This window comes from Aegilops tauschii, chromosome 3 (assembly GCF_002575655.3).
Source record: "Aegilops tauschii subsp. strangulata cultivar AL8/78 chromosome 3, Aet v6.0, whole genome shotgun sequence".
Classification (NCBI taxonomy): Eukaryota; Viridiplantae; Streptophyta; class Magnoliopsida; order Poales; family Poaceae; genus Aegilops; species Aegilops tauschii.
This window is the reverse complement of record NC_053037.3, coordinates 513,980,719-514,007,126: the sequence shown is the minus strand read 5'-3', so window position 1 is coordinate 514,007,126 and position 26,408 is coordinate 513,980,719. Positions and strand designations below refer to the sequence as shown.

The 26,408-nt window shown below is 46.7% G+C and overlaps 3 protein-coding genes and 1 long non-coding RNA gene across 6 annotated transcripts; 1 reads left to right on the top strand and 3 right to left on the bottom strand.

Moving 5' to 3' along the window:
- Positions 1-2,910: 2,910 nt before the first annotated feature.
- Positions 2,911-11,524, bottom strand: LOC109736555 (uncharacterized protein At3g49140). The gene is made up of 13 exons (XM_020295768.4): positions 10,885-11,524; positions 9,776-9,882; positions 9,466-9,691; positions 9,178-9,280; positions 9,016-9,080; positions 8,596-8,712; positions 8,393-8,488; positions 4,901-5,057; positions 4,766-4,816; positions 4,578-4,687; positions 4,284-4,436; positions 3,638-3,733; positions 2,911-3,553 (listed from the first exon to the last, which is right to left on the bottom strand). The coding sequence occupies exons 2-13, from the start codon at positions 9,850-9,852 to the stop codon at positions 3,458-3,460; spliced, it is 1,347 nt and encodes a 448-aa protein (XP_020151357.1). The 5' UTR covers positions 9,853-9,882; positions 10,885-11,524; the 3' UTR covers positions 2,911-3,457.
- A 454-nt stretch (positions 11,525-11,978) lies between these two features.
- On the top strand, positions 11,979-17,434 carry LOC109736554 (uncharacterized). 2 transcript variants are annotated; one of them, XR_002226433.4, is made up of 4 exons: positions 12,008-12,869; positions 16,620-16,738; positions 16,844-16,905; positions 17,046-17,434. It is a non-coding gene; the product is annotated as an uncharacterized lncRNA (long non-coding RNA). The 2 variants fall into 2 exon arrangements; XR_005773550.3 differs by lacking the exons at positions 16,620-16,738; positions 16,844-16,905; positions 17,046-17,434 and adding an exon at positions 15,653-16,152 and having other exon boundaries at positions 11,979-12,869.
- Positions 12,893-15,902, bottom strand: LOC109736553 (uncharacterized). 2 transcript variants are annotated; one of them, XM_020295767.4, is made up of 3 exons: positions 15,646-15,902; positions 13,881-15,094; positions 12,893-13,689 (listed from the first exon to the last, which is right to left on the bottom strand). In XM_020295767.4, exons 1-2 carry the CDS (start codon positions 15,869-15,871, stop codon positions 13,905-13,907), a joined length of 1,416 nt encoding a protein of 471 aa, XP_020151356.1. In that variant the 5' UTR covers positions 15,872-15,902; the 3' UTR covers positions 12,893-13,689; positions 13,881-13,904. The 2 variants fall into 2 exon arrangements, with proteins under 2 accessions (XP_020151356.1, XP_020151354.1); XM_020295765.4 differs by having other exon boundaries at positions 12,895-13,695.
- Positions 17,435-21,531: 4,097 nt separating the features above from the next.
- LOC109736552 (uncharacterized) lies at positions 21,532-26,108 on the bottom strand. The gene is made up of 8 exons (XM_073510941.1): positions 25,805-26,108; positions 25,028-25,715; positions 24,544-24,626; positions 24,186-24,274; positions 23,816-23,889; positions 23,666-23,716; positions 23,461-23,537; positions 21,532-22,822 (listed from the first exon to the last, which is right to left on the bottom strand). The coding sequence occupies exons 1-8, from the start codon at positions 25,917-25,919 to the stop codon at positions 21,900-21,902; spliced, it is 2,100 nt and encodes a 699-aa protein (XP_073367042.1). The 5' UTR covers positions 25,920-26,108; the 3' UTR covers positions 21,532-21,899.
- Positions 26,109-26,408: the final 300 nt, after the last annotated feature.

Here is a 26,408-nt window from a genome sequence, read left to right as displayed (position 1 = left end):
TCTACTACTGAGAAAAAGGGTTCCCCCGCTTTGTATTACAAAGCAAACACCGATACATCCAATGATAGGTGCTGGGGCCGCAGCATAGATAAGCCCAAAGAAAAAACAGAGAAAAAGAAAGAGAAACAAATGCCAACAACGGCAGATCAATGGAACGAAGAGGACCGGCGACCGCTGCACCCTCCGGAGAAGTACCACCACTCGCCCAGCACTCCGAAGCGCCGCGTACCAAGCAACACCTTCAAGAAGGAGGCGACGACGACGCCGTTGTTGCCCGGACTAGTCCTAGGGTTTCCCCCGGTACGCGGGGGGGCAGTGAGGGGAGGGTGTACCCGACGCCCTTCAGGAAGGTCCGGCGGCACCCACAGGCGTCGCCGCGTCGGGGCCGGACGAGCCGCCGGAGATTTCTCCCAACCCAAACCCCCACCACCACCCCAGACGAATCATAGTGCACCGCCCATCACGCCGCCCACCAACATGTGCCACCACGGTCACCGAAACAACTTCGTCGTCTCCCTGTGGTCACCGACACGAGGCCTGGAGGACGGAGAGGAGATAATGGCCTCGGGGGCATCCGCAACATCGCCGACGTGAGGGGACAACCACCACCGCCGCCGCGGAGCCGACCGGACGCACGGACAAGGGGCCTGCCGGGCGCCAAGGCCCGGCCGGACCCGAAAAGGGATCCGGACAGCCCCTGCCGTCACGCTGCAGCTCGCCGGCCGACGAAGCCGCCACCACCCGCCGACCACCGCCTCCTCGCCACCAACCAGGGAGCAATGTAGCCGCGCACCAAGCCGCCGGCCCGCCCTAGCCCAGATGGGGCCCGAAAGGGCCCAGATCTGGGCCGCCCGGGCGCCGCCGGCCACCAGCACCGCCACGCCGCCCCGCGACCAACGGCCGCGCCGCCGCACCGAGGATCCCGAGGCCCGCCGCCGAGCCGCACCGCTGCAGGCCGAGCAGCACCGCCGCCAGAGGGAGGCCCCCGCGCCTCCCCAAGTGCGCGCGGGGAAAGAACGGCCCGCCGCCGCCGGCGCCGCGTGGGTAGGGCCCGGCGGACCTCTCCGGCGGCGGCGGGAGGAGAAGGACGGGGAGGTGGGGCTGGGGGCGAGGAGGATGCGGGGGTCCGCCCGACGCCCGCGGGGGGCGCGCGAGCGGACAAGGCGGGGGAGGGGGGAGGGGAGGGGGGGCGCGACGCGCACGGCCGGTGGCCAGAGGTGGCGGGAGGGGAGGGGGGGCCGGCGGCGGCGGGGAGGAGCGGGGGAGGAAACCTAGTGGCCTGGCCTATCTACTACTAGAGGTGCTCTCACGAGGACACGGCGATTTGAGCATGCGTTTTTGTTATGCCTATGTTTCAAGAATTTTGTGCGTTTTTGTTACACCTTTGTTTTAACAATTTTGTGACTGTTTCGTGAAAAGAAGAAAGAACTCTGCGAATCAAAGAGGCCTTAAAGTAGCCGTGGTTGGAAGTAGCTAGTAGCATAGGTGGAACTTGATGGATTCGATCGGAGCGGTACGCGCACCGACGGAGCAACCACAGTAGGAAACTTGCCGCCCCACGCGCCAAACAATCTTCAATCTTGTGGCCGAAGCGATCGATATGCAGCGTCCGCCCTCCACGTACTCCTCGACGGCGACCGGCGGGCGGCGACGCATGCATGTTCCGACCATGGCAGCGACGGCACTCGACCGACCAGTCTCCTCGCCGTGTCACTGCTTCCCCCCGTCGCGGCGCGCCTGGCCGCCCCCGCGCCACCGATCAGTCGGCCTCGCGCGCTCGCGCTCGCGCTCGGAGGCCGACGTGCCGCGAGGGGGGCCGGCCGGCGGCCGCTTGGTTAATTTCCGCAGATTCTTGGAGGGCTCTCACGATCACGATCCGGCCACAGTTTCCGCGTGTGGTTCGGCTGCTGGGTCCTCTTCGTCTTCGATCGGCGCCCGCGGCGTCGCTCTCTCCCGCACACTCGCCGTACGTACGGACCCGGTTACAGCGAAAGGACGAGAGGAAGTTTCGACTCCGTGTGAATGGATGCATCTCCTTCGTGTCTCGTCATGTCTCTAAGCGATAGTGGCATAGTGCACGTCGTTTTTGGCTGCTGCTTTGTGCTTGATGGACAGAGAGAAAAGTGCCACTGTCGATTTACGTCTAGGAATCAACGCGGAGTATGATTTTTCTCTGGACCTGCGTGAAGTTCTCGAGAAATTCTCAGGCTCCAAACGATAATGATGATGCCAGGCGGCGGCCGGCTCCATTTCATCTTGTGAAACTCTTCCTGGTTAGCCTCTTTGAACTGGATTGATGAAATTTCATCCACAATTCCTATGCTTTGTACTCAAAGTGCGACACTTATTTTGAATCGGAGGGTATTTCGTGCTATACGTAACATCTAAATCCTGCGTTACCTATTCCTACGTGACACACGATAGACTGATAGAGGCTCTCCCGTCAGGCCAGTCCAGCGACCTCTTTCATTCTGTCAATCTATGCTCAAGAACTCCATAGCTTTCTTTCTTCATCAGCTTCCACCGAATCCGGCACACAAAAAAGTCGCCACCGGCCAATCCAGGCAGAAAGAGACGATCAGAGGGCGTCACCATTTTCGTTCCAGGACGGCGACTGCCACTACCTTGCTAGTACTCCCTCGGTCCGAAAAAACTTGTCCTTCAAATGAATGTATCTAGCACCAAGTTAATGCTATATCCATCCATTTGAGGGACAAGCTTTTTCGGACGGAGGGGTATGAGCAAACACTATCTTCTAATCCCTTCGGTCACACAACACAACACAGCAGCAGAAAGGTACTTCACTGAAAAGAAAGCTACACACCAACAGACAAAGCAAACAAACAAACATGCCCAGTTACATCCCGCTCTGCACGATAAGCATGTTTCATGTCTGATGTCTTTTCACACTTAACAGCAAATTAATACTTTATTGCCGCGACACCATCGAGGTTTCGACAGCGCGGCGGGGCATGTTGTCAATAGATAGAAATAGAATTGCACTTTATTCAGAATGGAAAGGAAACGAATGAGAGCGACTTAGTTACATGTTTGCAGTAAACTAAGACGTTGTTTATTCAGGCCAAAGAGCTGTCACTTTGCATCCTGCGTCTCCTGCACCTTATTTTGTTTAGAGGGAAACTTATAGGCTATATGGCTGATCAGCTGCAGTTTTAACTGACAACGAATCACCTCGCATCCCGTCCAAGGATGCTCCTCTATACATGGCCACCACCTTATTTGTCAGAAACCATGGGTGGTCGGCCTTCTACAGCTGACGAAGCCAAAACCTCGATCAAGCACTCTAGCACTTGAGGTCATTTCATGTCGACGGGTGTTAGCTTCTCCAAACGAATTGGGAGCTGACTGGGTGCACATCTTCTGTGGAGTTCCCTGCACACCCTTTGTCCTCACCAGTTTACTGTTAGGCGTTCGAAGCTAAAATTAAATAAGTTGGCTAACATTCATCTTCAGTGGAAGCTTTCACAGTCTTGCGATAACGCGGAAAAAGCATTCGCTTGATCTTCTTTTCGGCTGAACGTTCAGATAACGCCTGAAACCAAAAGTTCAGAAAGGTTATTCTGGATTGCATGGAAAGGCCAGAGGTACTTTGAAAAGTTTAAGCCCAATAACCCACCTGGGCATTGAATGAAAATCGAACTGTCCGAGCTTCCAAGCCAGAAAAGGCTCTGACGTCGATACCAAGACTATCGACACCTATCAAACTTGCATCCTGCAAAATGAATAAGACTGAGCTCTATGAGAAAATCAAATCGTGTCATCAAGGTAGAAACAGCACTGTCACAACCAACATACGGAAAGGTACTGTTATAATCTCACAAAATATAAACAAGGAGAAAATGTCTGTTGATGCCATTTTCTACACTGAAGTATTAAGTTTATAGGCAAAGCAGAGCTTCTTGTACATAAGAATGATTAGTTTCAGATATTGTAGTAGATGTAAATTCACACATATTACCAGGATTAAATTTCAGGTAAAGTATGATAGTTCCACTAGATGTAAATTCATGCATATTATCAGGATTAAATTTCAGGTGAAGTATGATAGTTCAAATATATGCAAGTTCACACATATCACCAGGATTAAATTTCAGGCACCGTATTTTTGAGGAATCTTTATTTTTTCAGGAATAAATTTCAGGTATAGTATGATAGTGCAACTCCAAAGTTCAGTTGATGGTAAGAATTTTCCTATTCATCATGCACAATAACCCACTAAGGAGTATCGAACCTGAGTAAAGCATTACTGAACAGAAACACACCTCTACTGTAAGGCCTTTTTTCCGGCTACAGAGGGACCTTAGAGCCATGGTACACTGATCACTGTTTTCTTTGACGCGTTTTATAATGTCTGAAGCATGATTTGAAAGAAGATCTGGTTCTGCATCTTGAAAGTCTTGTGGATCAATCATAAACTGCAACAATCAACATGATGACTACCAAGCCAAGAAAAATGATGCTGATTATTTACCATTTTCACTTTACAAAGTAATACATCGATTGAACTATCCTTTACTTGTCAACTGAAAGCATTGGGTTGAAGAGGGATGCTTTACCTGCTTACCATAGACGGAAAACAGCTCAATTGACATCATTTCCAGCTTGTAGATGGTTGAATCAATGCTACTTTCCGTATTGTTGATGTCCAATCTCGATTTATCACCATCTGAATATTCAGTTACTATCAGTTATATGGATGTTCAAGGCAAGTAACTGAATGAAAGATTTACACTGATCAAATTACCAATTAGGCCATTGGTTCCAGAAGCTGGCTGGGGTTCTCTGTTGTATTCCTCTGTTAGGTTGACTCTCATTAGAACAAATAACTGGATAGAAGCACATGAGTGATAAAAGCAACTATGAGCAAGCTGAGAAGCACCTCTCCAATTAGATGAATAACCATCGGCACTGCATTCAGCACCAAATAAACTCCTCAAATAAGACTCTTCTTCTATAAAAGCAGGTCTCAGGTATCCTACAATAGATACACCGTTTGATGGATTATCAATCTTCTCCCCATGATTATCATGAACAGCCTGCATAAGAAAAGTGTGCTTAATGTGGTTAAGAAAGGATGCAGATAAGGTAGCGCTCCTTGTGACAATTCAGGCTATGAAATATGCTAGCCAATGCATCTATTATTTACTTTTTCGAAACGGAATGCATCTACTATTTAATGAACTTCTACAGCAAAATTCAGGATAATAGTAAAAAATAGGTGGAGTTTTGCAGATTTTATTTTGTTCTGCACTTTAAAATGGCATGTTTCAGCAATCCACTCCAGTTTTTGCCGCAACTTTTATACACCATAGTAACTGACGGAATGCATACAAGATAGCAACAAAAAATATATAACTCATTTATGTTTGTCTTTATTTTCCTTTGACTAGCTGAGTGCATATCTTGATTATTATTTTTGTTCCGGTTGACAGAGAGCACGTATCTTCGACAGAAATTTTAGCAAATCTTGTATTCTTATACCCTTTTTAGTCTTAATATGAGTATACCTGATAGGCTAAGTGAAAGAACATGCGGTGCCCCCATGTTTGGTTTTGGTAATTGATGACAATCTCTATGGACTAATGGTTGCCTTGAGTTATATTTGAAGGTTTTGTCCATAGGCTTTTCTTGGAGTACATGTGTTGGTTTCAAGGAGAGTTTGTGTCGACCAAGGTGCTATTCGAGGAATTATCCAAAGATTGGTCATGTGAGTGTTGAGCTCATTGCAAGCATGTCTTGGAGAAGAAGATTGTGTGATCATTCATGTATATCTTCAAGACATCATCCAAATGAAGAGAGTTGGAAAGATTCAAGGTTGATCAAGACTAAGTCAAGAGTGAATCAACTTGATCAACTCACAAAGCGTAGAAGATGTACCAAGAGGGATCAAGCGATCCCATGGTATGGTAAGCATTGTCAATTACGCTTTGTGTACTAACCCATGATCTTTGTGAGAGTTCTTTGTGGGGTTAGGTTGCGGTGTGCAAGTTCAAGTGAAGCATCATGAAGAGATCAAATGCTTGAAGCTTGCCGTCCATTGTGGTGACAATGGACTTGTGAAGATGTGCGAAAGAGTGGCTCACCCATAGTGGAGTATGGGGGAGCAATCAACTAGTCTTCATCGAGCCAACGCAACCAAGAAAGGTGGTCCAACTTGAGGGAGTCAAGATCGTCATCATCTAGCTCAAGTGGACCATGTGCAAGGCAAAGGTTTGCCCTTGATAGGTTTTCTATTTTACCGGTCTCATGATGGTAGTTGGGAGACCGGGTTATAGGATCGATTGCCGTACTATCAAGGGGGGCTCTCGATGAGTAGCTTGATCGTATCATTCGTAGAGAGCTCAAACCATTGCATCCTTGCATCATCTTTCTTGGTTCTTGTTTGCTTCTCTTTGTGAGTTTTGGAGCTTTTTGTCATCTTGTTGACAAGCTCGAGTTCATCGAAAACGGAGTTCACTTGCATCTTCTATGATGTTTTCGATGTTGGAGGTTATGTCCGTTCTTCTCTGTTGGAGGTTTCACTCCTCCATTTGTTAGGCATACCTCCCCTGCCTCTTCTTACTATAACCAGTCGCTGTTTTGATGCTACTCGTCGTCTTGTTTCCAACAAGCTTGAGTTTGCTCAATTCGGAGCTCATATGCAGAAGTTATGGCAGTTTTGGTTTTCCGTGGAGTATACTTGTTTTCGTGGAAGTGGCTTTAGAATGGCGCCAGCGGTAGTACCGCTGGGCCGGAGCGGCAGTACCGCGTATCGCCACAAGCGGTAGTACCGCTGTCCCACAGCGGTAGTACCGCCCATGGCCATAAGCGGTAGTACGTCTCCGGTTCCGCGCTGGTACCGCCTCGACTCGAGACGTGGTTTTCTCGTGTCGGGTTCAGCGGCAGTAGGAGCGGTAGTACCGCTCATGTGCGGTAGTACCGCGGCTACCACCGCCCCTAGTGCCGCTCAATGGCCCTCCTCCCTGTTCCTTCTCCCTGTGCTCGTGGTAGGCGCTGTGCGCGGTCTACCGCTGGCTCCAGCGGTAGTGCTGCTCATACGGCTCTGCCTCGCGCTTTGCTTTGCTCCGCTCTCCGTGTTCTACCGCCCGGGCGGTAGAACCGCTCCCCTGAGCGGTAGTACCGCTCGTGCACGGACTGAGCACATAACGGTTGGATTCGGGAGCTCCTATAAAAGGGGGTCTTCTTCCTCATTCAACCTTATCTCTTGAGCTCGTGTTCTTCCCCCATTGTTGACCTTCTTCGAGCTTGCTAACTCTCAATCCCTCCATGGATTCTTGCTAGTTTTTGAGGGAAAAGAGAGAGGAGATCTAGATCCACATTTCCACCAATCACTTTCTCCTCTATGTGAGGGGAACCCCTTGGATCTAGATCTTGGAGTTCTAGGTGTTCTCCTTCTTGTTCTTCCTCTCATTTTCCTACCTAGCATTCGTTGCTTCGGTGGGATTTGAGAGAGAAGGACTTGGGCACTCCGTGTGCCCTTGCCATTGCATTTGTGCATCAGTTTGAGTTCTCCACGGTGATACGTGGAAGTTACAAGTTGAGAAGCTTATTACTCTTGGGTGCTTGGTACCCTTGAGCTTGTTCCTCTTGGGTGCTTGGGCGCCCTAGACGGTTGGTGGGGTTCGGAGCTCAATCATTGTGGTGTAAAGCTCCGGGCAAGCGTCGGGGTCTCCAATTAGGTTGTGGAGATCGCCCCGAGCAATTTGACGGGTACCGGTGACCGCCCCCAAGGGTTGCCAAAGTGTACGGGTTCGGTGACCGCCCCCAAGGGTTGCCATTTGTACGGGTTCGGTGACCGCCCTCAAGGGTCCCTTAGTGGAATCACGGCATCTTGCATTGTGCGAGGGCGTGAGGAGATTACGGTGGCCCTAGTGGCTTCTTGGGGAGCATTGTGCCTCCACACCGCTCCAAACGGAGATTAGCATCCGCAAGGGTGTGAACTTCGGGATACATCGTCGTCTCCGCGTGCCTCGATTATCTCTTATCCGAGCTCTTTACTTATGCACTTTACTTTGTGATAGCCATATTGTTTCTTGTCATATACCTTGCTATCACTTAGTTGTCTATCTTGCTTAGCATAAGTTGTTGGTGCACATAGGTGAGCCTAGTTGTTGTAGGTTTTGTGCATGGCAAATTAACCGCTAGGTTTATTCCGCATTTGTTCAAGCCCAAACCGTAATTATTTTAAAGCGCCTATTCACCCCCCCCCCCCCCTCTAGGCGACATCCTCGATCTTTCACTAAGATTGTTCTGGGTCTGTTATTTACCTAGGACACCCCCACCCCCACCCCCACCTCCCCTCCATCGCAAGAGAAGGCACTTCGATTTATTTCAGTAGTTGCTTATCACACAGTAAATGTTCGGGACTTACCTTTGTCAAACACTTGGCAAAATATATAGGATGTATTGAACGCATCGTCACTGGCATTCCCCACTCTATAAGAATATCCGTTATTTCTGTGTCAACCTGTGGTATTTCACAGCGGAGAGCATCAATAATGACATGGTTTGTTGTTAATGAGAAAACTGACAGATAATGCCAGCTGAAAGCAGCTACAAACTTTCTTAGCGAACCTTGCTGTCGTTATCATGCATGTCCATAGAATCCTCAACGACCACGTGGTCGCTGAAATCACTAGTTACCGCACTAGTTTCACCGATAATGGCACCATCCGTTCCGATCAAAACTGTCTGCAATAAAAATGCCATTTCAGTCGTAAGAAAATTATTCTTGCAGCCAAAATGTTGATGCACACTACACTTGAGAATAGCGTTCATGTCAAACAAGACAACATTATGACGACTTAATCACAAAATACAGACTCGAGAACTAAGTTGACGATGCATCACAGGGTCCTTATAATGCCAACTCAAAATGGAATTTGGAAGACAGTGAACCGTTTTGGCCTGTCAGTAGACCATTGATAATCATATTAAAACATCTGTGCTTGTCAAGAGACACACCGACGGAAAAGGAAACAGAAGTCATCTTACCACAGGGTTGTTTGCATCATCATCTTCCAAGATGTTCCCATCATCAGGTACTTGAAAGAAAATGTCTGTATGCAATTTCGCCCAGTGTAAGTGTTAGATGCACAACATGGTAAATGATGAAGATTCTTCTGTAAAATATGTGCTTGCGCACCAAGGAGTTACCTCCATAGTCATCAACAACATACTGAAACTCTGACCAAGAAACATGTCCATGAGGTTCATTATGCACCCTGGCAGGAAATACGAGCAATCCCTTGCTATTTGCCTACACAAGATGGAAACATTGTCCAGCAAACGATAAGATATTTACTACAGCGGGAGGGATTTATGTTAGTTATTTACAAATGTATGCTCAGACTTAAGCCAGGCACTTTATAGTCATTGATATGCCGAATTAAAACGACTGGATGCACTTAGCAACAAAAGCACTGTTTTGTTATCATAGGTTACCTCTACTACTGTTCTAGCTGTTTCTACATCCGTCAGTGAAATGTCTTTTTTCTTTGGGCGTTCTTTGATTTCTTCAAGAGGATGGTATCCTCGATCTCTCATGTACTTGGAATCTGGCACTGAATCTGAGTAGTCTGCAGCCACACGGACTTTGGAGAGGGATGAATCCTGATCAGTTGCCAACCAGCAAGGCTGAATTGATCCAAAAGTGTTTCGGCATCTAAAACTACAATACATTGTTACATCAGTCAGGTTCAACAAAAAAGCGTCATTTAAGGGAGTAAGTTGAAGCAATGAAGGAGGGAGTGACCTTAAACTTGAGAAGTCATGAAATCTCTGGGCTTGAAATGGGGTTCTGATCCAGTTTATAGTGGCACCGGCCGACATTGGTAAGCTCCAGTGATGGGCAATCAACGTCTGCAAAAATACACCAATTCGTAACTAAGAAAAGCACTGTGCAAACATGAAAAGGAAAATAAATAATAAGATATGATGCAGTACATATGATTATTCTTTTATGACAAACGAAAACATGTCGATGATTTCTTTCAAAAACAAAAGTGGTATTAATCGCCAACTTACAAGTAAAAATGGCTAAAGCAGGGACTGAAACAATGAAACAATGGCATGACTAGTCGCAAAGCGAAATGTTAATTTCTTCAGCAAAGGCAAGGTGCACAATCAGCATTCCCCCTTCTCCATCAGTGATCCCAATTCAGAGTAGCAGAACAAGCCAACCATCTAGAGCTCCTCAAATCATATAGCAGACTAACAGAGCACAGAACACTGGATACAGATTGGGAGAAAGATGATTTTGAAAAGAATAACAGAGCACAGAACAGTGGATACAAATTGGGAGAAAGATGATTTTGAAAGGAAAAATCAACAACTCATGTAAATCCAATAAAAGTGTCAGCATTCCTCCTCCCAACTGCAATTCTACATGTCCACGAAGAAAAGAGCCACTCTGAATTGTGTCGAATTGCCACTCACACTAAGGAGCAGCACACTCCGCAAATTCCTTTTTTTTTGGGTCCCTTCAATCCATAACCCTAGTTCCTGAACGCCTCGCTTTCTGGTGGGGCCTAGCGGATCAAGAACACTGGCAAAACTGAAGCCGCTGCCGCACGCAGCACAAAATCGCACGCTCCAACACAGAAGTGACTCGACCAAATCCTCCAGCCTGAACCAGGAGCTGAGGTGGAGGCTCACGTCTTCAGGAAACAGTTGCACCGATGAAGAGACAGCCGCCCCCTCTCCGCTGTTCCTCCAACGGCAGAACGAAACAAGATTACTTCTGTTCTCCTCCTCCTGAGACCAGCTCTTTGACACCGCCGCCTTGTCCCGAGATCACGCAGACACGCGCTGGTCGCGGCCAATCTTAATTGGAGGAAAATAAGAGAGAAGATCAGCACGCACCTTCAGCTCGCCAGCAAGCCGCGGCGGGATGGTTTGGTCCCTGAGACCCAAGCCACGGAGAGGGCAGGATCAGAGGAAAATATTTGCCGGAGGAGGCGGCGAGGCCAGAGCGACTCCCTCGCTCTCTCAAGCAGCCCCGGCACGGCGGAACCCGGGCGGATCACGGCGGCGAAGAGTGACGGTGGCTGGCTGCAGAACACGGCCTTGGCGAGCCGCGAGGAGCCTATTTTCTCTCCTCTGTTTCCTCTGCCCCTTTCCCCCCTCTCGCCGTGCGCTTTCAGGCGTGGGGCAGCGGCACTACGGGAGGGCGCTTTTGGTAATTTCACTTTGTTAGTATAAGATTTTTTTGGTTGCCGCTGTGCTGACCCAAGTTCCAAACCGATTTTTTATTTCTGCAGCTGCAGATTCTTCTCTCTTTGAAACTGCAGATTCTCGTGTATGTTTCTCTTGTTTTCTGAGTGTTTTTGTTTCTGAATACAACGCGCAGCGGCAGTGAGATGAGATGTTTTTGGTTCGGTTGGGGTTGGTGAGGAGTGGATCTCGAGGGTAATTTCTGCATTTAAAGTGTACCGTGCTGGCCCCACTGCTGCTAAAATGAGTGAGTGAATGATGTTGGCAAGGACACTTTGGTTCACGCTTTAATTATTCTAAAGATCAGACGTGTTGGCGGTTTTGGCACACAACTCTACGTACAACTTCCCGCAGAAATAAAAATAAAACTCTCCGCAGAACTACTACTGCTACTGCATCCATTTCCTTCGATTTTCTTGTCAAATTCCTATTAACACCACTTGGCAGTAGAAGAACTGTATAGTTTTTTTTTTTAAGGAAAGCGAAAATCGGCAGGGTCTCATTCATCATGCACCATCTTGGCGTTGGGCGATAAGCCTCGTGTGCAGCGGATGAAGGATGTATGGATGGCATTCGAGTGAGAAGATACCCGAGATAGGGGAGCGTCTTCTATTGCACTATGCGCATGCATGTCAGTTGGGATGGGATGGGATGGACGTGTGCCATGTGTCGTACTTAGCCTGAGGCCTCCAATCGCAGCAGAGCAGGAGAGGGGAATATGTCTTCCAAGTTGTACCATTCCGTTGGCATCAAAGCTTGGGCCTCCAGGCGGAAGGAATCTGCAGCGCCAGCCTCACGCTCGTCATCGGCGGCCGGCACGCACCAAAACCGCACGATCGGCTGGATTATCAGGCGAGGAAGGAGACATTTTCCACCCACGATGACGATGCACTCATTACATCTGCATGCATGCCCTCTATTTTTGTATCGAAAAAAACTTTCCGTTTTGCTAGTATTTATTGCGTATGTTTGGATGCTCGCTTTTTGTTTGGGAAAATGACATCTACATATACTGCCGTGTGGCATGGCCCATGTGATGCGAGAGAGCAAAGGTCTTGTACGATACTCCAGCACTTGCTGTTACCAACAACAAGCTTCGAGTTCGAGCACTCACCGATTTCGCCACTTCTATGCCCATCTGATGCGGGGTGTAGTCGAGCCATGACGACGTACTGTGTTTAAACAGAAACTGAAAATAGGCAGGCAGGCAGGCAGGCAGGACACGTATGTTTTGCACCACACGGCGACGAACCTTTTTCAGTTTCTACTGCTCGCTGTCGCCGTCGACGCAAAACCGTGAATCGTGCCGTGCGGCCTGCACCGGCACCGAAATGGAAAGCCAACCGCCGGCGCCGTGCACGGCGTCGTCGTCACTCGTCACTGCCCGCCGCTCACGAGGTGGCCCCGACGGCCCAGCCCATAACACGTGCGGACCATCTACGGCCTAAGCCCACCCAAACTGGCCCGGGCCTTCTCTCCGTCCCCGACGCCGCCACGCCAGGCTCTGCTACCCGCAGACCCTGGCCGGAGCGGACCACCGGCCGTCCGCCAACTCCGGCGATAAATTCTCGCTCAGAGACCGCCGCTTCCGTGGTCGCCGTCATCAATCTGCGGTGGGTTACTGGAGGCAGCAGGTCAGTCCCCGGGTTACTCGTTCCTCTTGGCACTATCTGCGTAGGTCTCCTCCCTTCATCGACTGTACACGAACAATACATGGTAGATACATACCGCGAGATCCGGCAGGAAGATAAACTACTTTCGTTGAGCAGTCGAGCGCTGCTGTTATTGTTTACACCCGTTCAGCAGCCGAAATTTCTCTGAAAACCCGCCGCGACCCACTGAAGAAATGTGCCTTGCGGCGGCGCGTGGTTGGGTGATGGATTCTGTGATTTTATTATTTTACCTAGGACCGCGCTGCGCTGATTTACTGGTGATATTATGCTTCCCCTGAGATGATGCTGACCGGTAGTGACTCATGAGCGCACTGCATTCCAAGCCCAGTTTTCTAACTTTTGATTACTGAATTGAATTTGACCCATAGAATTTCACGGTGGAGAAGTACCCCCTGGATTTGTTCTATCTTGGATAGATGCCGCAGCATAAACGGTGGGACAAATCTGGAATAAGTGGAGTGGCTAGTCAAGCCACACCATCTCTCTATTTTGTTCCAGTTTCTCGAGACAGAAATGCGCAGTAGAAAATATTTTAGGGATGTAAAGGAAACCTCCGCCGTATATTGGATTGAAAATAGAACACTGATGTACTACTAAGAAAAGCTCATACAACTTATGGTTACATTGCTGAAATAGCTCTAGGCAACGGAGTGCAAGCTGAAACAACACTAGATGCTTGGGTAAATAATACTAGAGACTGAGATCCTCAGTTGAAAACTCCAGCTGCGGCGCTTCTTCCTCTCGAGATAGGCTTCACCTCTTCTGTTTATTCTGCCCACGTCTGATCCTGAAAAGAGATGGATTGAGTCATATACTTTGGGAATCTAATTACTTGGCAGTCATCTAACCAATGTTATCTTTTATGTTGAGTTTATATGAGCTCTTGTGAATGTTTAAGACTTCACATTACGGCATTTTGTAAAAGTTTGAATGGTACTATACTGTTACCACACATCCCACTAGGAAACTTACATTTCAAGAAACCCTTCCTGATGCTTATGACAGGTGACTCGGTGGTGGGGGGGATTGGTAGGAGTTCAGAAGCGATGGTGGTGGTGAGCTGTAGTGGTGCAGAGGCTGTGGAGGCGTTGAAGAAACTGGTGGCGATTTTACATGAGGAAGCTGAATCGGTGGTGGTGGGGATTGGTACGAGTTCAGAAGCGATGGTGGTGGAGAGCTGTAGTGGTGCAGAGGCTGTGGAGACGTTGAAGAAACTGGTGGCGATTTTACATGAGGAAGCTGAATCGGTGGTGGTGGGGATTGGTAAGAGTTCAGATATGGTGGTGGAGAGCTGTAGGGGTAAAGAGGCTGTGGAGATATTGATGCTGGTGGTGGAGAGCCATAGGGGTAAAGAGGCTGTGGAGATATTGATGCTGGTAGCGGATTAGCATGAGGAACATTTGGTTGTAGATGTTTTGGAGGTAGCGGTGGAGAATATTGGTAAGGTGGGGGTGAAGATCCATAGTTAAATGGAGGTGGAGAGTTATAATGTTGAGGAGGCGTTGGTGACAATGGTAGAAGAGGCGACTTGTAGTTGTACGGAGGTGGGGACTGCAGGTATGGCAGTGGTGGAGCTACGTGGCTGTTCGGAGGTGGGGAGTTGTAGTAGTATGGGGGTGGTAAATACTTCTGGGTTGGTGTTTGATTGTTAGATGTTGGTGGAGCTTGGTAGTTGTTTGAAGGTGTGGACTGTTGGTACGGTGGCGGCGAAGAGTAGAAGTTCTGTGGAGGTGATGGATACTGATATGATGGAGGTGGAAACTTGTTAGAAGGAGGTGGTGAATGCTGGTATGGTACTGGTGGGGATTTGTAGTTGGACGGAGGTGAGGAATGCTGGGATGGGAGTGGCGGTGAATTATATGGATACATTGATGGTAGAATGTGAGGTTTTGAACATCCAGCAAATGTCTTCTTTGATCCAAATGCCATTACTTGGTTGGCTTGGAGAACCACTTCTTCATTGGACTTTGAGTAAACGCTAACTCCAGAGAGATTTAACTCCATGGGCACATTGCAGTCAGATCCTCCTGCTGCTGCATGGAGCTCAACCTTGCACGAGTCAGCCCCAAAGGTGCCGCTAAGTGGCAACCCGGTAATGGCCACACTGTATTTGCCATTGCTTTCGGTGTAGCCAAATCTCACTATTGCCTGGTCATTGGCCTGGCAAGTGACCTTGACCATGGCTCCTGCACCAGATAATGATAAAAAAGTATTAAGTTGCAGTATGAAATACTGAAAGATATTCAGGAAGAATGAACAATTTGTAAAACATCATTCATTTTTAAGTACTTTTTCGCTTCGATGAATTTAGCTACACTTTGGGTTCACAGTTCATCTTGGTATTAGTCGCATATCCATATATGTATATCCTTAGTCTAATGTACTTTGGCCTACCTGGTAGCAAACTTTAACTTGGTGTTTTTTATTTAAGCAAGAACGTATAGGCTTCTAAAACACTAAAAATGGCTTGTACCAAAGGAAATGTGCAGATCCTTCTTGTGCAGACTTTGGCAGGTTTTCTTTTTGTAACTACAGCAGATAATAATGATAACCAAGCATAAAATTTTCCTCTAGCCATGTTCTTGGATCTTCAATATGGTATGCTTGAATACACTTTTCTTGTCAACAGGCAGTGTTCAAGCAAGATAACTATGAACAAGAAGAAACTTGACGTATTTCCAAGCTGACTGCATTAACGTGCGTAGATAACGAGAACTGCAAATAACCGAAATGTTACCTTCCAGGTGCTCCTTCCCATGGGATTCTTCTGGGTGTGCCTCGTTGAAGCATCTATAGCAGTATGCTTTGCCTATCACCTTAATGATAGGAGCATACGTTGGCGATGCTGAAAGAGAAGGTGGTGGCAAGCTTCTGGCTGCCTCACCGAGCATTGCAAAGGCAACCAGCACGGCTAAGACCAGCCATAGCTGACCCTTTGGCTGGCGTCCAACGCTTACTTCCATGGCTGAACAGTGCTTTCTCAAGTGAGATGAGGAGATGGGAGAATGTGAATGATTTTGGCTTTGGTATGGATGGGTATTTATAATGTTCAGGATGGCGCATGGCAGGGTCTCTGGGGAAGCAGGTGGAGCTGGTAAGGTAGTATGGCCAATGGAGTGATTAGAGCCTGTACTTCCCTCAAAAAAAGATTAGAGCATGTACTTTGTCGCCACTTGATTTCAGGGACAATATGGAATTAGTTGTGATTTATAATAACCTTTTGTGGTTGCATGGTGTATATAAATCTGCTTCTATGTTATTTCAGAGAATAGCTGTTGTAGATTTTGAAGTAATCGCAGATGCATGATTATGTTAGCCATGAAAAATCACCAGTGTGATGCGCATATTTATTCAGTTGCTTGTAAATCCTCAAGGGTCTTTGTACATATCTTTTGCAGTTTATCCTGCATACTGAATTCATCGCACCTGAATGTAAAAGAGCAGAGCAGTTTGGTATTTTTTTTCTATTTATCTTAGAAAAGTTCATGTTTCATAGTAATCAATAGCATAAACTGGAAGTTTGTGATGCAAATTTTCCTACGTTTCTTATGGAAATATTTAACCTGAGCTGTGTAAACCCAGTGTCTTTGAAGGTGTATCATATATAACCTCTGACCACCCGGGTAGATCGAGGTGGTGAAGTTTTTTTTGTTTTTTTTTTTGCGGGCGGAGGTGGTGAAGCCTTATTTACCAAAACTGGCAAATTTCCAGGTGTGTCCACTTGGAATTGGAAGAAACGCATGGCTTGTCAGGCTACGGTATCAAATGAAATAGGCCTGGCCGTCATATTCGACTTCGACGACAAAACTGTGGCGGTAACAATCCGGAAGGTTTGGTGTGATGTCAATTAATTTCGTCGGGCACCTAAGTTTCCACTCCATTGAGTGTTCACAGTGGTGCAGTTAAACTGAATCCATTCTGGTAAACATCTACAGTGCGGCATCTTTGGCATGTTTGCCCTTCGTTCCTCATAGGGATGGCCTGATGCTGATGCAAGGTAACATTTGCAGTCCGTTGATGGCTACCTTAGCCATTTTTTAGACTCCGGCTGTCAATATTTAGTCTTAGCTGCAGATTCACCCTTGCTTAAAATTAATAAAATAGTACAGGAAAAATGGATTCACCATTTTTTTGCAGCTGGTGGCAGAATCTAACAAGAGGCGGAAAAAAAAGAGATTAAAATGAACTGCCACATTATCTTGTCAGGTGAGCCGAGGAGAGTGAGTGGTATGTGTAGCTTCAACTGCTCAAATACACTAGGCCGCTGACCACAACATAGCAGCTCACCAAACCCAGGGCAAAAGAAAGCAAAAGCTGTATGCGTGCCCTTGGTCAAGGGAAAGCTTTTGCATCCATGTCTCGTCTCCTCTGCTCCACGAATGAATTGAGCAGGTTTAACTAACAATTCAACATGCTTCGATCTTGTTTTTCCTGCTACTTTGTTCTCTTGCAATCATCATCTGCGAGACCCATGTTTTATAGTTGGAGGCTTATATTTGATTAATAAGAGAATAAGAATGGATTGATATTTGTATGTTCCTTTTTTGAACTGGATATATGTATTTTCTTGTTTGCCTCAAATGGAGCTTTGGTGGCAGCCAGTTCAGAGAGTTATTTGCATTTACGGGCTTACTGGACTTCAGTATCAAACAACTCGGCCCAATCCAACCCAGCCCAGCCCCATAGATTGTGTCCATGACATGTTCTGTTCGCTACTCAAATTCTTTTGGCCAAACTAGCAAAAGTGCCCGTCCGTTGCAACGGGAGAAATAAATTATCACCCCTAGCGCCCCCATCCCTGTTACCACTTCTTTTCTTTGTCATCATTGTCGGTAACGATGTCCACTACACGGTGAACATTCCACGTAAGCTTGGAACCAATAAAGAATTGCATCACCTGCATGGACAGACCAGCGAACGCTCGCGTTTGAGATCCCGGCCACATGACCCACATCTACACAATGAAATACTTGTGCCTTGTGTTTATGTTATCTGGTTTTACATCATATTAGTTTAGTACCAAGCCGTGAAGGACACAAACAAAAACTAAATTTAATTTTATTTTAAAATGATCAACACTTTTTTGTAGGGTAACACGATCAACGCCAAAACACACTGGAGGTTGTGAGTTTTATTCCAGTAACGGTCAACTATTTTTTGCCTCATCTCCTAAAAGGGGTGGTGGGTTTGATTTGTTGGGCCAGGTCGCACGGACATGTTGGGAGGGCACCGGTTCTTTTTACTGGTGGAACATTACGCGGGCGAACGTGGCAGAGGCCAAGTGGCCCAAGACAGACGATTAGTAGAATAGCCTAGCTCAATATAAGGAAACACCATGGACATACGAAATGGGAGGACCAATAATATTATACCTCCATTTATATATTAAAAATACTATATATGCCTGTGGGTTAGAACGGTTGAAACATTTGACATAAATTTAGTGAGGATTGTATGTGCAAACATAATGTTCAATGTGCTACAAATTTGGCGCAAATTTAGTAAAGATTATAAGAGCAAGGAAAACATAATGGAAGAAAAAAATGACATGAATTTAGTGAGGATTAAAAAATGCCACATCATTTTTACTCATAAGATGGCATGGCAACCTGCCATTGATTCCCGCACCTCCTGTTAATTAGTTTTTCCTTCTCTTTCTTTCCTTATATCATGATGCCCACATAATTACCGTCCATTTCCTTCCTCTCTCTTTCTCCTTCCTTCTTTATTTCTCATGCAATTATTTTTTCCTTTTTTGCTAGGCCTGCTAATTACTCATGCGATTACCTTTCTTTATTTCTTATTCAATACATATTACCTTTCTTGCCGGCTCCACATAATTACCATCTTCCTTCTTTATTTCTCATGCAAAGAATGTCTATTTCCTTTCTTTATTTCTTTGCTTAATTTCCAAAGCAGCTTCTTGATGCCTGACAACCTAAAAATTGTATATAAACTGGTAAAAATTAATGTAAAATAGCAAGGTGGGACTATTTGACAAGTAAACAAATATGAAAAACAACTTCCAGCCTGGTCCCTTGTCCGTCCAGTGGGCCGCGGCACTCGTACATGCCCATCACGACCGTGCCTGTTGATCTCGGCCCGAGTACGCCTGTCCTTTATTCTTAAGGTTCCAGACGCCCAAATTAGCAAGCTTAGGAGCCTAGCCTTAGTGGTCTGCTGCGCTGCAATCTATACATGGCAGACCATGGATCAAATCCCAGCGGCGTCAACCATATTTTTTCTCTAATTTCCTTTAATTCAAGCACACGCACATACAACCAGATATGGAAAACGACGGTGAACTACGATGGACACAATTGAGCATGGATGCAGGCCCAGCCGAGGCCCAGTTTAGCGAATCAGACGCGGCGAAATAGATAGAGCGAAAATTTAGTACCACCTCGAATATGTTTTAAATTCAAACTGAAAGCGTAAAATCATGGGAAGAAGCGTATTGTGACGGTGAACCCGACAAAGTCAATCCGTGCTTTATTATTATTATTAGGGAAAAGATAATACTTTTCTCACAACATTGACTCCGTGGGTTCACCGTCACAATACGCTTCTTCCCGTGATTTTACGCTTTCAGTTTTTTTTCTTCAATGCGCTCCAGATTTAACTACCTCCGTGTGGAATTTTACTTGTTGGCGTTTTTTTTCTTCAATGCGCTCCAGATTTAACTACCTCTGTGTGGAATTTTACTTGTTGGCCTTCGAATTGGAATTGGAAAAACAAAACGGGCAAATAAACCTAGTCCTCCAAAATAGAACCCAAGACCTCCACTTCTGCCCAAGAGTGCGACCAATTGAAGCATATGATGCTGTTTGAAGCGCGCCGTTCGCGTTAATGAAATAGTCGTACCGCTGACCTTCAGTGCTTTGCTGGGCTTGAAAAATTGTACCGCTGGGCCTTCCCAAATAGAGTGTTAGGCCTTTGCTGGGCCGCAAGCCGCGTGGCTGGGGGTGACCGAACTCAGGTGCATCCATATTTTATGTTAGATTAGCCCCACATCGTTTGTTTAGATCAATTTGTAGCTCTTTATATATGTAGAAATTCTCCTGTATGACCAGCAAGTTGCCTAAGAAATGTTAACGTGAGAGCGGACAAGGTTATAAGAGGCCTGGCTGTCTTGGGCATTAAAACTTAAAGGAAATCTAAGAAAGTTGTCCGTGACGTGACAGTGCGGACAAGATTATAAGAAAGAGGAATTATTAAAGGAAGGAATCGGGGGATATCTAAGGCATTAAGTTAAAGGAAGGATGAATTTCAGGACTGTGATTAAAGCGGGATTGTGTGTTTTACATAGGTTCGTGTGTTTAGCACCATTTCTTTCTGGGGTCATTATAATGCTCTCTCTTCTTTTTAATTGCTTTGCCACATCATTTCTTTTTGCTTTTGTGGCATCCTTGGCACCTATACAACATGGAGCACTGAGGGATATCTTTGGCGTTAAGTTAAAGGAAGGATGAATTTCAGGACTGTGATTAAAGCGGGATTGTGTGGGACAATTTGACTTCATGGCCTGATTGCACGCTGCTTGCCGGAATTGTGGGAGATTCATGGCCGAATTTGAAAGCAGGAATGTGGACAACTAGATTTAACGGTCACAAAACAAAAATGACTCCTACTTAAACGGGATTGTGGAAAATTAATCATTGCGATGTGTTATTTTATTTTAATTTCAAGCTTGAGACTTTGTGTTACTAATCTGGTTTTAAACAGAAAATCAAGTGTCTTAATTGAACAACTCTATTTTTTGAAAACTTAATTGAACAGATCTGAAGTGAGGGAATTAAACAAAAAATTGTGAGTTCCACAAGTTTTTCTTTCCATCATTCTAGCTAATTTTCTTTTTTGTTCTTTTACTGAAACTCTGGTGGACATGACAGCAATAACATTATTTTTATACTATATCACTACAAATGTAAGGAATACCCGCTACTCAAGGAAGGAGGAATAGGAGAAATATGAAGTGAGCTATATGTTTTTAGGATTACGTTCCCTTCTTCTATCTATATTCACAGAAAATTTGTTAGAGTTGGATAGAAGAAGTGGCGCACCAAGTTTTTCTTTCCATCATTCTAGCTAATTTTCTTTTTTGTTCTTTTACTGAAACTCTGGTGGACATGACAGCAATAACATTATTTTTATACTATATCACTACAAATGTAAGGAATACCCGCTACTCAAGGAAGGAGGAATAGGAGAAATATGAAGTGAGCTATATGTTTTTAGGATTACGTTCCCTTCTTCTATCTATATTCACAGAAAATTTGTTAGAGTTGGATAGAAGAAGTGGCGCACCAAGTCGATTTGTAAAATGAGCAACATTTCACAATTCTTATTATATTTCAATCCACGTCAAAGTTTTTTCCGTTGCAACGCGCGGGCATTTGTGTGTTGAGATTGACCACATTTAGACTTGTTGATGAGATGGGAGACCAACGTCATTGATGGGGGAAGCAGGATAACAACCACTATGATGGGGGTGTCAGGGGGAATAAATGGCGTCAACAGTGTGACAGAGGAGGGGGTTTTCATATTATTATTATTACCCCGTTGTAACACACGGGCATTTTTGCTAGTAAAACACTAAAGGAAACAGAAATAAAGTTGAGAATTTTGTTAAAAAAATAACTCATTTGCGCATTGACCGCCATCATGCAGTGCCATCCACCCTAGCAATTCAAAATTTACAAGCAGGCTAGTTTTAGCTCCATTGATTTCTAAACCATCTAATTCCCTAGTCAATGCCCCAATATATGTTCTTCTGAACTTAACCCCAAAATGATAATAGCAAAACTGATCCAAGAACAATGCAGTGCAATGCATAGCCCTCTCACAGGCCATTACCTTCCTGCAGAAGAACACCATCCCAACTAGCTACCGAGTAACAATAATTGAACACGACAGTAACACCTTAATGGCCATCTCATGCATAAACACCCTAAGTGCTTTGTGATGTTAGTGTTTCTCTCTCTAGCTGACCTAATTAGTGTCGTTCCAGACGCTGAAGAGCTGCGTGCCGGTCATGTCGCTGCTGCTTGTCGCGGGCGGAGCTGAGGCCGGCGCCCACGCAGCCATCCTTCCCCCACCGTAGGCTTCTGCGGTGCTGACGAGGTAGTTCTCGTAGGCGATCTTCCCGTCGTCGTGATCCCTGCTCATGTTGCCGCCGCTGTACGCCTGTGCAGCCACCGCGCGTGCGTGGGCATGCGCTGCCGCCTGCTCGTGGGCGTGGCTCACCGCCGCGGTGCTGGTGGTGCTCATTGGCAGCATATAGCTCTCGACGGCGCCGTTGTTGTACACTACGGAGTTGGAGCCAGTGCTGTGCTCCAGCGAGGCGCCGGCCCCGTTGTCGATGCTGCCAAGGCCGCCGTGCTGCTGCTGCATCGCCTGGGCATGCTGCGAGAAGAAGTCGTGCGCGCCGCCACCAGCACCGAGGTTGAGGTGGTGGAGCTCCTGCAGGCTGTGCGCGGCCGCGATCACCGCGTGGTCCGGCTCCTGCTTGCACCACCCGCGCAGCGGCTGCGCATGGGCGTAGGGGTGGTACATGTGTCCACCACCGCCGCCAGAAACCTGCTGAGGCGGCGCCTGGAACGCGATGGTCGGCCACGCAACAGCGCCGGCGACGGAGGGGTGATGGTGGTGGTACGCCGCACCGTAGGCGGCCAGGGCGCCCATGTCGTAGCCGCTCACAACGCCTGCGTGCTGCTGCTGCTGCAGCGCGAGGGACGACGCCGTGGCCGCCTCTGCGTCCTTGAGGCGCTTGGCGGCGCTGCCTATGGGGAGCGCGGTGCTGTCGAGGATGCTCTTGACGTCGTAGCGCGTCATATCGAAGTTGGTGACAGCGTTGAGCCCCCGGAACTTGATCGCCGCGATGTCGTACGCCTCGGCAGCCTCCTCCTGCGTGCCTACATTACACAGGCGATGCCCATGGTTAGGTACCAACAACGCAATCTACCAGTCGACGCCATGCATGCATGCATGCAAGCAAGGTGTGACAAGCTAGCTTAGTTATTTTAATTGATCATTAGTTTACTGCAAATGCATGCATGCATGCAGACGCAGCTCGAATATTTTGACTAGATGCGCCGGTGATTGGAGACAGCGGCAGCACTAAACATGGAAGCTACGTTTAATAAAGCATGTGCACTCATGCACAAAGTACAATAGTAATATGCTCGATGCAACTTGGCATGACTTGCAGGTCCATTTTCAACATGAAATCTACGATTTTGTCGCGCCATTCATTGGCATTTTACGGTTTGTCACTCCATTTCTCACATGCCTACGTATGGGTTGGCCTTTGGGCTCACACGTCAGCTGGACATGGATTTGAATTTGGATAATCAACGAGTACCATCCGTAAAGAGATTAGTTCGCAATGAATGACTATTAATAAATGTCAGCATAAAATGTATCCGGTTGTTTTTTTTAAGAAACACAGTACAAACGCATACGCTCTAATGCCTCTGATAGTTAAGGTGGCAATTTCAGTGTAACCAGATTAACATATTCAGTGCAATTGATTGTGCGTATCTATACTTACTGAAGGTGCCCAAGTAGAGATCCTTGTTCCCTGCAACTCTCCCTATCCTCGCTTGCCACCTCCCATGTTGGTGGTGCCTTTATTATACAAAATTCAAATGGATCAGCAGCAATAATCAGATTTTTATGTAGCTAATGTTAGGATTATCCTGACGACCTCTGCACCATACGATGCACGCAACCAAGAAAAGGAAGCACGTGCATACCTAGTTACTCCACGATAAATGGATGCACCTCTGGAGAAACCACTGCTCTTCCTGCACATACACACATCAAATAACATTAACATTAGTTGATTTGAAGATTGATTTGCTAACCATGTACCTGGATTCATATATAAAAGATAAGAGACCGACCTTCGCAGAGACGCCACAAACTCCTGCCTTGTCATGTGTTTCATCTCCTCTAGCTCTTTTTCATAGTTGTTTACCTAGAAAAAATGGAGAAAATATGCATGACTTTAAGTACGACTTCAGTAAGCTAGGCTTCCCAAAAGATAATAATTAGAGAGATGTGGCTATGTAGTTCACCATTACATTGATCAACGAATAATAAAATGGTACCCCCTCTGTAAACTAATATAAGATCTTTTAGATCACTACTTTAGTGATCTAAAAGATCTAAAAATCTTGTATTTGTTTACAGAGGTAGTAATAAATAACAATGACTTCTTCCAAAAACAATGACAACAACAATGACAACAAGAGCAGCTAGCGTAATGCTTACTGGGAAATTTGTCGTCGTCGTGGCACCCCAATACTTGAGAGCAGCCAAATCATAAGCTCTTGCAGCTTTCTCCTCTTTGTCATACCCACCTATATATGTATTTCAAGATTAGAACATGCACAAAACATGTAGTTTAAAGAATTGATAGCAATGAATGCATCGACAAAATGTGTCAAAAACAAATGTAATTACTCCGATCTGGATCTTGCTTACCTAGATAGACTGTGTGGAGTTGAGAAGGCCGAGTTCAAACAAAGTTGGATAATCAATCAAAGAGTAAATTTAATTAGCAACATTGAAGGGGATTGATCATATATAGGTATATCTGTAAACAGATTAAAAGATAACACATCAGTACCTTGACGACCCTTGCGAGTTTGCCCTTCTCTTCTGCAACTGTTGTCCCATAAGTGAGCCTCATATCTCCCAGTCCATCTATGCCTATTAAAGCCAATTGCAAAAAAGAATCACACGTTGTAAGCCTGCCACAATCATGCCCACATAATGGCATTCCACATTTCCTATGCACCTACATTATTCAAAAAGAGACTCAAAAGCAAATGACATACTCACTTGATTCAAAGAAATAAATAAGAGAAAAATATAAAAAGTGATACTAGTGTCATCGAAAAAACAGAAAAAAAGGAAAGAAACTACATTGATCCATGCTTAGCAATATCAGTGTCTAAGTTGATGATTAGCTAGAAAACAAAAATGCCTGAAACTATGCATTAGCTGGATGCTCAGTCTAATGACACAAAAAGCAATCAAATATCCCATTTTGAAAAATAGAGAGTATGTTCAGATACTTTCATGTTTATTGCAATGCACTAGTACTATACCTGGTCACGCCACGGTAAATCGAAGTTCGCTGCCCAAACGTATCGGCCGTCTTCCTCGATGCTGGGGTCTCCACCACCGCGCCACTGCTTCCGCCGGTGCTATCCGCACCGGCCGACACCACAGCCCCAGAACCAGCGCTGCTGCCACCGGCCGTGTCATCCTTCCTGACAATCGCTAACTCCGGCACGCCACGCTCCCCGCAAGCGAGCGGCGGCATGCACGCCGCCATGTTCATGGACAGCGAGAGACCCTGCGCCGCCGCGTCGGCCCTCTGCTGCTCCGGTGGTTGTGCCGGGGATGGCTGGCTCCGCAGCCAGCTCTTGATCATGGACAGCCCGATGCCACCCCCGCCGCCGCCATTATTAAGGTCACCGTTGGCTGTGGTGTTTGCCATGATGCCAGCGCCGTCGTGGTGGACGCCACCGCCGGAGGAAGCCACCATGACGGAGTCGGCAAACTGGAGGGAGGCCGAGCTGGGGTGGTACAGGTAGCCCACGCTACTGCCGCCAGAGCTCGCGTAGCAAGCGGCACCGCCGCTGGCGCTGCCTGCAGGGACGACCATATTGTTGCCGCCGGGCTGCTTGTGCTGGTGGTGGTGATGGTCCGAATAGGATATGCCGCCGAGGAAGTCCTCCAGCTTCGGCTCCGCCACCAGAGCTGATAGCTCCGATCCCCTCATGTTCCAATCTGCGAAACAAACCAATCACAGGATTTTCATACAACTGCTTGATGCACTTAAACCAATCACAAGAATACTACGATGTGTATGTATCTACCTTGCGGGATGTTGTAGCAGACGTCGGCACCGGAGACGTCACCTGAGGCGGCGGCGGAGGGAGGGAGCTCCTGCGGGGAGAGGGAGAAGCCCAACCAGTTGTTCACGGTGGCCATGGTCGAAGCTACCTAAAAGCAACACAGTACGTGGAAGTGATTAACTTGTCTCTACTTAAGCTTGCTGTTGGATAGGCCGGGAAAGGGAGAGCAGCAGATCAAGAAGCCATTGTTGCCGGGAGCCCAAGGTTAGGAGAAGCTGGAGAGGCCAAGACCCAAGAGAGCTTTGGAGTTTGGAGACTTGAGGAACTGTGTGCTACTAGTAGTAGTAGTAGACAAGTACTACTGGGGCAGATATTTATACAAATTATTATAGTACACTAATCCTTAACGCCATTAACACTCCTATGTCAGAGTGTGAGACTACTGTGGATGATTATGCATGTACTCCTTGATTAATTAGTGAAATGTACTCTACGTAGTAGGAAGCTTTTTCCACACATAAAAAAGGGTACTATATTTTTGTATCTTTGTGCAATACAAAAAACAGTGGCATGGTTTAACTGAGCAGGGACATCTTTTTGCTTGTGCTTTCTGGGGGGAGATCGA